The sequence below is a fragment of the Dermacentor albipictus genome, chromosome 1 (assembly GCF_038994185.2).
Source record: "Dermacentor albipictus isolate Rhodes 1998 colony chromosome 1, USDA_Dalb.pri_finalv2, whole genome shotgun sequence".
NCBI lineage: Eukaryota > Metazoa > Arthropoda > Arachnida > Ixodida > Ixodidae > Dermacentor > Dermacentor albipictus.
The window spans coordinates 81,586,807-81,598,973 of record NC_091821.1 but is presented as its reverse complement, the minus strand read 5'-3'; the positions used below and the strand labels follow the sequence as shown (position 1 = coordinate 81,598,973).

The following is a 12,167-nucleotide window of genomic DNA, read 5'->3' as shown; positions in this document are numbered from 1 at the left end:
ACCTCGGTGGTCCAAATAAATGTTTTTCCTCTCTCTCTCTCTCTCCCTCGGTGTCCCACAAGGAAGTGTACTATCTTCCTTGCTTTTTAACGTTGTCATGGCCAGCCTTCCAGAAGCGCTGAAGGTAGGTTGGACGGCAGGTAAAATGTCCTTCTACGATGATTACTACTGCGTCTGGATCTGCGGCACCAACACAAACGCTTGGCCCAGAGAGGCCAGGGGGCAATGTCCGTCATCGAACGCCACTTATCAACGCTTGGCATATCTTTATCAGCGAAAAAATCTGCCTTCATGATTTTCCCGGCAGTGAGGCGTAAGTCAACACGCCTGAGGCTGAATATAAGAGGCCATGTAATTCGTCGTGCAACTAGTGTTCGATTGCTGGGCATCACCAACGACAGCAAGCTACTCTGGCGACGCGCAGTTGAAAGTGTTGAAGCCGGATCAGTGCAAAGGTCAACGAACTTCGTCGCATGGCAGGTATACGCTGGGAAAACAGTCCTATGTCCATGCTTAAACTGAAGGTGGCTGTGATAACAAGCCGCATTCTCTATTAGCTGCCGCTGATATCACTATCCCCGAGCCAATTCGAGCGCTTGGAGACAGTGCACAGAAAGGGACTTCGCCTGGCGATAGGAGTTCCTCAAGTGGCTTCAAAAAAGAAGGTTAGTAATGAAGCAGAGTCTCTTCCACTCCGTCTTTTGGAAGCTCAGGCATTGCTGACGCAGCTATTAAGGCTTGGCGAGCCCCTCGCATGCACGGCGCTTCTCCGGTGGCTAAGAGCAAGAACTTGCTTCCATTTCCATGCGGCGCTGAACGCCTTCCAGTTTTTAGGATTGGGATGGCCTAAACGGAGTCGCCTCGACCCGCCATGGTTTTTTGTACGTTTCCTGCAACCTCAGGGCCGCCACCTACCGGCGAAACGCATTATTTCAACTGCCGAAGCAAAGTTTATTGTGCTAGACCACTTGAGCACAGCGTTTCAAAGCCACCGCTAAGTGTACACAGACGGGTCAGTGTGCGCACAAACAAATGTCTGCGCAGCGGCATTCTGCATAGCCTCCCTTGATGTGTCATGGTCTGGCCGCCTGGATCGTGCAGTGTCGTCCACAGCAGTAGAAAGTGCCGCAATTACCGCAATCTTGCGAAAACTACGCAGCTGTTTTGCATGTCACGTCGTGGTGCTGACGGCCGGAAAGTCAGCTTTACAACGATTACACCGTGTCCCACCTCGAGGCCTACACCATAGCCTATATCTGGCTCTGATTAAAGTTCTAATGAGCAAGGGTTTTAACATCAGATTTCAATGGATTCCATCCCACGTAGGAATTGAAGAAGATATAAAAGCTAACGCAAGCCTAGCACTGACATCTGTCCCAAAAGTAATAGCGCCAAAGATTTTTCAGTACCCTAAGGATGCAATCCGCATTCATTTTAGGGCAATCCACTAGACTCCACACCAAGCCTGTGTCACCCACGGACTTACTCGGGAAGAAGCAACGCTCTTGTACCGAATCAGAACCGAATCCGCGCACACCCCAGCTAGGTTATTCAAGACTGAACGATGCGCTTCCCCGCTCTGTACTTTATGTGGTGATATCGGTGATATCGAACATTTCATTTGGCTATGCCTGCAGTTCGACACAGAAAGAAAAGCGATGATCGAAAGCCTGCAAAAGAATGGTCTTTCGCACAGGACCTTTGAAGACGTCGTTTTCCCCGGAGGGCCCGCGGCAATCAAGAAAAGAGTGCAATGACTGCTGATTGCCTTCATGTGAGACACGGGGCTCTTTGAAACCTGCTGACACACATAGTGACACTCATAGGAGCCTCAGGCGGAACAATTGCCGGCTATGTATGCTAGGCTACCTGCTGCAACACCACCACCACCACCGCCTAGACAGCTATACGAAGTACGTGTAATAGTTTTATCGGCCGTATAAACTTGGAAACATTCGCTTCATCATCATCATCATCAGCTTGGTTACGCCCACTGCAGGGCAAAGGCCTCTCCCATACTTCTCCAACAACCCCGGTCATGTACTAATTGTGGCCATGCCGTGCCTGCAAACTTCTTAATCTTATCCGCCCACCTAACTTTCTGCCGCCCCCTGCTACGCTTCCCTTCCCTTGGGATCCAGTCCGTAACCCTTAATGACCATCGGTTATCTTCCCTCCTCATTACATGTCCTGCCCATGCCCATTTCTTTTTCTTGATTTCAACTAAGATGTCATTAACTCGCGTTTGTTCCCTCACCCAATCTCCTCTTTTCTTATCCCTTAACGTTACACCTATCATTCTTCTTTCCATAGCTGGTTGCGTCGTCCTCAATTTGTGTAGAACCCTTTTCGTAAGCCTCCAGGTTTCTGCCCCGTAGGTGAGTACTGGTAAGACACAGCTATTATATACTTTTCTCTTGAGGGATAATGGCAACCTGCTGTTCATGATCTGAGAATGCCTGCCAAATGCACCCCAGCCCATTCTTATTCTTCTGATTATTACGTCTCATGATCCGGATCCGCCGTCACTACCTGCCCTAAGTAGATGTATTCCCTTACGACTTCCAGTGCCTCGCTGCCTATTGTAAATTGCTGTTCTCTTCCTAGACTGTTAAGCATTACTTTAGTTTTCTGCAGATTAATTTTTAGACCCACTCTTCTGCTTTGCCTCTCCAGGTCAGTGATCATGCATTGCAATTGGTCCCCTGAGTTACTAAGCAAGGCAATATCATCAGCGAATCGCAAGTTACTAAGGTATTCTCCATTAACTCTTATCCCCAATTCTTCCCAATCCAGGTCTCTGAATACCTCCCGTAAACACGCTGTGAATAGCATTGGAGATATCGTATCTCCCTGCCTGACGCCTTTCTTTATTGGGATTTTGTTGCTTGCTTTATGGAGGACTACGGTGGCTGTGGAGCCGCTATAGATATCTTTCAGTATCTTTACATCCGGCTCGTCTACACCCTGATTCCGTAATGCCTCCATGACTGCTGAGGTTTCGACAGAATCAAACGCTTTCTCGTAATCATTCGCTTACTAAGTAAATTAACGAGCATGGTGTCAGAACGTACGAGCAAACATGACGACATCACACTGGATGAGCGCGGACGCTCGCTGTCAGAACGCTGGTGTGAGCAAGCGCTGCAGCCTGCAGCCAACGAAGTGACGTTCGTGCGGTCTATCGCTTCAACGCAAGAGCGCCGACAGCACTGCGCGCGAAGGGGTATAAGCCGTCTGGAGATCCGTTTCGAGATACGGCACACGCGACCGCACGCGGCCATGCAAAGTACGCACTTGTTGGCAGAGCCGAAGCCGCCCTCCGCCCCCTCTCCCACCTGTGCTGCCTCCCCGCTTTCCTCCACATATGGCGCGCGAGATTGAACTGTGATTGTCAGTTCCCCTCAACGTTACTATGGTTCCCCTGGCGCCCGGTCACGAAATGCGCAGTTGCTGCCGGAGCACAATGCCGCCCGCGCTCCCTCCCTCCTTCTGATCGCCCACGGCCTTTCGCGCGGCGGGAGAAGGCGCGTTTGCTCTCCGCTTTCTTTTTTCGTGCGAGCCAGATTGAGCCGCGATCGCTCGCTTCCCTCACGTGCTTTCACTCGCACATATTACGACGCGCGGCGACGGTTTATCGACCGTGGACTTTATACGGAGCATCACAGCGACGCCGACGAGAAAAATGCTCCTGGAGGGTCCATATAATTGCTATCGCAGTAAAAAAAGAAGAGGCAGTTGGCAGTGGTAAAGGGCAACCACGAGGGAAGAGAAACTTGCCGGCTTAGTCCTCACTTGGAAGCGCCAAGTCTCGAGCGGCTGCCGAGTGATTTTTAAAGCGCCAAGCAGCGGTCCGACGCGCCGAGGTGGAATAGACGGATGAACTCGAAGAAAGGAGATTCTGGTGAATCTCCACTGCGTCGAACACCTGCGTCGACGATGTGAAAGAAGGAAGGCTCTAGGAAGAGTTCGTAAAAACTGCGTGCGTTTACCGAAAGAGAATGCGATTTACGGCGAGGATGTGGCTATTTCAGCTCTGCAATGAAGCGAGCGGAATCCTTCGATTCGCTTGGTGCATCAGAAGCGCCTGGCCTTTGCGCCAACGAAAATCCGAAGGTGTCTGTCTCTGTGCGCCGACACAGCAGGCACTCTGACTCACACTGCATGCGTGCACCCCCGCCTTGCTTCTCGTCTCTTTGTCAAGCAAATCGACCGTGTAATGCACCTCTTTTGCGTTACAGTTGTGGCCGTTCTTTATTTTTGTTTACTTCACCGCACGGATACATTCCGCTCATGATAGCGTCAGTGCGGGGCCGCTTTTCGCAGCGAAAAGGATGCGGTGTTAGTGAACTGCCCAAGGCCCTTTCGCTCGCCCACTTCTATATACGCGGCTCGAAGCGGTACCGTGCGCGTTATTTGCTGGGTCTCCTCTTTTACTACCATCAGTACGCATACACATGGTTTATATATACCTATTATATTGCAGCCTCAGATTTGTGTTCTCTGTCGGAAATAAAGGTAAGCTTTCTGCACTTCTGGCCGCTTTGGTTGGCTTTACATACCACCGCGGCTTTTATAGTCCGGTTCATGAGACAAGACAGTGCAAGAGTGGCGCTGTGCTACCACGACTTATTCGAATCTTCAAAAGCGCTACTGGAGCAAAATAGACCCTCACTCTTATTCTCTGTGGGCTACTCTTTTTCTTACAATGGGTCCTCTTTTTGACAAAAAAAAAAAACAGATGGGGTGCGTAAATGGTTTAAGAAAAAGCGAACAATGCGACGGCAAGACAGATGGAATAACCAGAACTAGTTCGGGCTTACCATCCTGTGTAGGGTGGAGGAGATAAATGGATCCGAAAATGAAGGAAAGAAGATTTGAAAAATAGGTGCGCCCACACACGCGAGAAAGCGCGTACAAGACGCAACGCCATGACTTGGCCGTCGATAAGCACTCCCGGCAGCTATATATCATTTGGAGAAGAGTGCCTTCAAACCGTCTATTTGTATTAAAGCGAACTGTATCGTGACTGTTGTATATCGCATTGAAGAGTGTTTGCACGCTGAAGCGAGTGCAACCGCTGAGACAGGCTTGCATGATTTTCTCGTTTCACTCACGCGCGTCTGATGCACGACTATGGGTCATCAGATACCAGCGAGAGCGAGAGAAAAAAAAAAGGCGTACTTTCATGCACGCTACGTGAAACCGCAGATGACAAAGAGTGCTTGCTTGACATCGTGTTCGCAGTCACTGATACTTAAGAAAACGGGAATCAGGAGCCTGAAAAATAGAACTGACGATGTCATCCAAATTTAACTGCATGGGTAACAGAAGCTACATGTGTTGTACGAGGGATCTTGCATTTCTTCCTTCTATATTATTAATTTTTGTTTTATATTTCACCCTAATCATCTGGAGTGGCATGTCAGGCATTTCACTAGTGCAACACATCCGGCTCTCATTAAAGTCTTTTCTTTCTCTGTCTCTTGCTTACGCATGTCTTTATTTCATGCTCTTAGTTTACCTGTCGCGACGACTTAGATAGTTCTGTCTTTTCGCTTATACATGACACAGCAAAAGCTTAGCCACGTGTACTAAGCTGAAGCCAACATCCGCATTATGATTGAGATAAGTAACTTCCTTAAGGAAGCGCGGTATAGTTTGCTGTCTGAAGCACCGCTGATGCTCCATTCGAGTTTTTCGCGTCTCGGAACCACAATAAGCATGTTGAAAAATCTCCCTTAAATGGGCGACAAGCGAATCTAAGTTTGTATTAGCCCTGAGCCGAGGGTAGGCTTTATTGTGTTTCTTCCATTTTCATCTAATTTGGTTATCACGCACACATATATACTTTCAATGAACGCCTGCAAAGCAAAGTTCGTTTTTTTTTCCATGATTCCTGACGCACTGGACACAAAAATTCATGTTACAGCAAAATGGTGCTGCTGCTTAATCACCGCCAGTCTTTAGCCCAACCTGCTATAATACAGCGGCGGTGATCTTAACGCTGGAAGAATGGCAAGCATATTGTTTGCACGTTGCATAAAATAGATGATGAAGAGAAAAAAAACAGCGTGGCTGAAAACTACGGCATCTTGCGTCCTTTGCAACCCGCGATATTCGTGTTCACTGAGGAATATCGGCGCCTGACTTGCGCCAGACGGGTAGTGTCGTGATGAAGGCGTCCTAATACTGTGTTTTTTTCCCCCAGTAAGAGAGAGTCGCGCGCCTTTAGGAGGTGTCGATCGGGTGCGGCTTAAAGTTTTACCGCCAGCGAGGAGCCTGGCTTTAAAGAAGGCTGCTCTCCGATTCCCTGTTGCTTCTGCTGCCCGTGAAAGGGTGAAAAAGCGACTTCCATTGACGAACGCTGGTGGCAGTTGCTCCCGGATGCAATCCAAGGCGATTGCCATCCGCCGCTTTCCGCCTGTTGTTCTGCCGGGAGACACAATTTCGCCCAAAGGCGATGAAGCGCGAAAATCGATGCCAACTACGAGTGCGAGAGGGAAATGACGCAAGTGGTGCTCGACTCGATCATTTCCTCTGGGTTATTTAGCGTCAAAGATGAGAATACGGGGGTTCAAGAGGGGTAACATACCAAACGATGAAAGAACTGCGCCGACGGTTCGGCTCCAGGCGCTGAAACGCGCGCCCGATGAGCAGAAAAGCTGATAACTTATCAAAGGCGTGGTCCCGAAGTGGATGTTATTTCCCTTGACTTCGTAGCTTTAGTTTTGGAGCTGTGAGGACAATAAACGACCTAATTTTTGGCGCCGCTGCCGATTTTGGTAGCTCTACTGCGCTTAAGGAAGCTGAGATGGCTGACCGTTTGCGGACGAAAGGACATTGATGCACAGGCCACTGAAAACTTGCATGTACCTAAATACCTGGCCTTCTCGCTCTCTCTCTCTCTTAGGGGAACAAAATCTTTAAAATGCGCTTCAAGCAGAAGGCGTAATTGTATTGCCCGAAGTAGATTACTTAGCGAGGCAGACGCTACCTGCATAGAAATGACCGTAAATAATTATATAATTAGCAGAATTTTGCAAATACGTATTTAACTAGTCAATTTAGGGTGCATGTTTCAGCTGCTATATTCATGTATGTGAATGGCCAAGGCACGTCCCACTTTGAACGAATATTGAAATGCTCCAATTTTGAGATAAGCTTCCTTGAAAGAGGAACACCAGCTTTCTTTCTTTCTTTCTTTCTTTCTTTCTTTCTTTCTTTCTTTCTTTCTTTCTTTCTTTCTTTCTTTCTTTCTTTCTTTCTTTCTTTCTTTCTTTCTTTCTTTCTCTTTTTTTTTTACAGAACGCGTTTTTAAGTTGTGAATGACAAATGTAACTCCAACACCAATGCATTTTGTAGCTACCTTTAGGAATGGATATTACGAAGCTGACTGATGCTGCGGCCTAGAATTCCTTCTACGTGGACATGTCTTTCGAATTCACGGCCTTCAACGCGTAATTAACTTTGCAATCTGTGCCTTAATGCAATTAGTCCAAAAGTGTATTTGTGAAAATTTGTTAATTATTCAGCAATCCGTTTTGATTTTGCGTAAAGGTATGCCCACCTGCACGAATAATCGAATTCAACGAGTAAAATTACGCTGCCTGCTCCAGGCTGTTCTTTAAGGTCCTGTTCAGGTGGAATAAAAAAAAAGGTCAGGTATTGCGTTAGAACGTCTCTGTCCCTCTGGGAGACTGCTCGGCTGTGCGGTCGCGTATGAGATCGCCGTTTACTGAAACCGAAACACCGCTGATGGCAACAGCACCTCTGGTAGCGCCATCTCCTGACGTTTTCTACAACAGCAATTCGTTATACGTAGTCCCCTAACAACAAGGAGAGAGAACTTCAGTATACACCTTCGCATAAGCAGATATGTAGAACAAAGTCGTTGCAAATATAGTTTTTTGTTACATTCATGACACACGCAAACAAAATGAACGTATCAGTTTCGAGATTTAGCAGGGGAGGCATTTCTGACGTATAGCGTGTTCGTGCGGCGCGCGCATGTTTGCATGCGCGATGATACTGCGAATCCTATCGCGGATCGTAACGCTTACGATTTCTTTTCATTAATGCATGTATTTTACTTCTCCTATATTTGCGTGCTACTTATTTCAAGTGCTTGAACGTTTGCTTAGCGACGAAGGAAATGACCGTCTCCACGAAACAACATTGAAAATAGCCCGCACACCAAGCGTAGCGCTTGGAAAAGCTTTTCGCGCTTACAAGAATTCCGTGACTAGGTGAGATGCATCTCTTCTATTTTTTATTTATTTTTTATTTTGGAGAGCAGCTCTCAGGCGATCGTTCCTGCGGCAAGCGTCGGCGTTTTCCCTCGTAACCGAGCGGACGAGCACAGCGAGTGGAGAAAGCGGAGGCGGAGCCCAGCAGGAAATGAGAGAAAGTGGTTCTTGAGAGAAAGAGGAAAAGCTGGGCAGACGGCGATACCAAAGAAAGCGTGAGAAGAAAAGCGTAGTGCCGCGCAAGACGGGCTCTGCGGCAACGATGGCTACGAGATGGCGCCAGGGTAGCGCGTCGTCTGTATGGAAACAAAGCGCTGCATGAGCGGAGGTCGCCTGCTGTGAATCGCGCCCACGCGTTCCCACGAGTGGGAAGTCGCGTCACACTTCGCTCCGTTTGCAACGTGCCGTACGAGACAGATTGTCCGCGCCAGCCAATGTATCGCGAAATGAAAACGCGTATAGAGCTGCGCTCAAAATTCACCTGAGGGAGTGTCGTAATCGTCGGTGAATTTTTCCTATACTTTTTTTTCCTGGACAGACGTGCGTACGATCTTGGACTCGGTGGTCGCGGAGCTGGAGGCGAAGCCGGACCGACGATTTATCTACGTCGAGATGGCTTTCTTCACCCGCTGGTGGGAGGAGCAGACGCCAGAAAAGCAGGCCTCGGTGCGCGCCCTCATCGAAGAAGGTGAGTCTCACTTTCGACTTCCATGCGCGCCTCTTCGTCTCGCACTCTCGACCTGTTTCGGCGCACGATTGAACAGACTGTGGTTCATAATAATTTGTCCGCCTCTTTGTGCACTGATGCATTAGAGTTTGCCCATCTCGGCCCGTATTCGCAAAAAGCAGCTATGGTAGAATTGTTCGTAAGAGCAAATTCCAGCCAATCCTGATGCTGTACATATTATTAGCGAAGGGGAACAGCCAATAAAAAATAGCCCTTACGAACGAAATGCTTTCTTAATTTGGCCCCGGCTCTCTTGCCCCCTTTGGCATTGGCAGAAGCCAGTGAATGTGGTAGGGAAAATAGACGCTCATTATCATCGCGTTTAGTGGGTTCCGTATGCAACTGGAAAATCACGCCCTAGAAATCCCCACACGTCCGCATTTAGCGCACCGAGCAGCTTGTGGCGGCTGCGGCATTCGCGCCAAGATCATTTCCAGAGGCACAGAAGCTGTCCCGGCAGCGTAGAAAATAAATCTCGCAAGTCACAGCGCAGCTCTCTTTCCCTTGATGAGCGCGAACAGCGTCCTGATTAGTAGACGCGTCCCGTACAACCGATGTCGGGGGGGAGTATCCACCAAGAGCACCTCGGATGCCCGTGCGCCTTCCCGCGACAGAAAATGTCCTGTTGTCTTCACTGCAGGGCACTTTATTTTTTTTTCTTGACAACCCTGACTAATGGCTGGCGCAGTGGCTGCACAAGGAATTCGTAGTTGCTACGGTGAGTCCGTGATTCCTATGCACTTTGTATGGAGCTGCCTGTCATACGCAACCTACGACAGAGGAAGCTTTCTGAACTTCCTTTCAATGTGCTGTTGGCTAGCTATATGTAATGTGTGTTCCGTAATACACAATGGAGAGCAATAGGGGGTCCATATAGTGTTGTAGGAGCAGAGAAGACTTGGTTTACAATTGCTCAATGCTGACTGACAGTCGACAATAGCAGAGTCAGAATCTACCTATTTACTGTTATATTTACTTACCGTGGCACCAGTTTAAAACAGACTGGCACCCGTGCAGACCCAAGTGGAAGAATGGTGTCAATAGAGCATCTGTGCAACCCCATTCTCGAGACGTCATGCGGTGTCACTGCGAGGTCTGCGGTTCCTATACAAGGCACCTCTCTCAGCAGGGCTGCAGACGGCGACCTCAATGATGAATATCGGGTTGCGAAATGTACCGACGATATTACCGACGATATGAGCTGCTGAGTAACAAGGTGAACTGAATGAGTTCGTTTTGTCCGCTTCGTCTCCTGTTCACTGTATGAGTAACCTTACGAAGGTTTTAAAACCACACGAGGAGCGTCAGGGAAGCAAACGCCTGAGGGAGACTTACGTAGCAGTGTGGTGAATATTTAGAGAACAATACCCGTCAAAAGGAACAGCGCCTGCTCAAGATCCGCCTACGACTTTCAGGTCACGTCATCTGCTGGCTATCCCTGTCAGTTCAGCCTCGTTAGTCTGCCGTTCTCTTTCAAGATGTATGATTAGAGCCAGACCAATTTTGGATACTCCCAGGTGCTGAAAAGAAAGCGCGAAAGGTGCACCAGTAGCAGAAGCCGAGCACTTATAAGTTATGTGTTTCCCTTCAGCGGTCACAAATGTCATAAGTGAAGAATATCAAGCTCTTCGGGAAAAAATAATGGAACGAAAAAAAAATTCTACTCATTTAGGAGAGCGTACGGCTGTGAAATTGAATTCACCGCATCGACCGGCGTTTCTTTTGAGAAAAGCCACGACGGCGACAGAGGGCACGGCAAAAGGGATGCCGAGCTTCCCTCTAAACGTGGTTTGTGATTCAGTTTCGTCTGTAGCTGAGACCGCACACTGTCGACGCACACGCGCTCTTGTCCACACTGACTGAGACTCGTATTCGAAAATGTTTGGTTCTGTGCGAAGGAGAGTAACACTCGTTCAATTCGTCTCCCTCTGATCGTGGAGATAACGCGAATACCTGTCTGGTATGTATCTTTCACAACACGTTTGTTTGGCTGCTTGCGGAAAGAAAAACGCGCAAATACAACGCAATGTTGGCATCTGAATGGCGCGAAGCTTGTTTGAGCTAGTGCGGTAGCACCAATAGCAGCGGATTACACGAGCACAGCATAGTCGCGTGTAGCTATTAGCTGTGTGTTTCACAAAAACTGAGATGATGTATCATGCTTGTCGAGGGTAGAATGTGAATGAGAATTGCATGCAATCATAAGTACGACACATACCTAAATACATTTGAGGCTTACGTACCCCTTGCGTCACAGTGGTACAAGACCATTCTAGGTTATGATCCAAGAATAGGCACATTCAAAGTGGCACATACCCAATTGTGTGTACCGAGTGGTGCGGAGAGAGATACAGAAATAGAGGAAGACAGTAATGTTAACCAGAAAAAAAAAATTCCGCTTTGCTACGTAAATCGGCGCATAAAATTCCGAGGCGGCACATATGTCTCTGTAGTAGTTGATCTCGCAGCCTCGTCGACCGCACGTAGCGAACCAGCGCTCTCACTGCCTTTAGCGCATCCGTCCATTGTGACCGCTGTCCACAGCGGCCTGCTGTTCAGTATCTCTTGCGCGGTACAACACACCTGCCTCTCCATGCAATAACGTTGGTGGATACATAGAAGATGTGCGATTGTCAGCTCAAATAAAACACAAGCAGTGAGCATATTAAATAATTGGTGTTCTTGCTCGTTTTATTAACCTATGCCATTTGATATTCATAAATGAATAAAATGTGGCAACTGCGCTTTTGAACCAATTCGCTCAGAAACTGTAAGCGAGAGGTCTCTCCCGCATTTCGTGACGTGTTCTCGCGTGGATGTCAAACTCGCATTGTCGACTCCGTTATTGACTGGGCTCATGCCGATATGACAAAGGGAGTGCCGAAGTTGTCTGTTTCGGCACATAACCAGTGTGCACATATTTAGCGGCCCCAGTTGTCTACTAGGCGAAACAACAAGACAGCAGCAAGTTCTCTATTCAGGCACATATTAAGCTGAAGTCTGCTCGGCAAGACAGTAGGCACTGGTCCAGACAGGGGCCCAAGTTCGTTCTCCCCACATAATCGGCCAGAGAGAGAGAGAGATTCTTGATCAGGGGGTGAAAGGTTGGGCTTAGTGCAGCGCGAGACAACAAGACAGCAGCAAGTTGCCTATTCAGGCACATATTCAGTTGTCAATGAAGTCTGCTCGGC

The 12,167-nt window shown here is 48.3% G+C and overlaps 1 protein-coding gene across 5 annotated transcripts in view; it reads left to right on the top strand.

The window, feature by feature from the left end:
- Positions 1-12,167, top strand: part of LOC135907442 (lysosomal alpha-mannosidase-like) — a 566,544-nt gene that overhangs the window by 476,889 nt on the left and 77,488 nt on the right. For all 5 annotated transcript variants that reach the window (XM_065439126.2, XM_070522855.1, XM_065439125.2 and 2 more), the window contains one exon: positions 8,788-8,937. In XM_065439126.2, the coding sequence (XP_065295198.1) occupies positions 8,788-8,937 (150 nt within the window). The remainder of the gene's footprint in view (positions 1-8,787; positions 8,938-12,167) is intronic.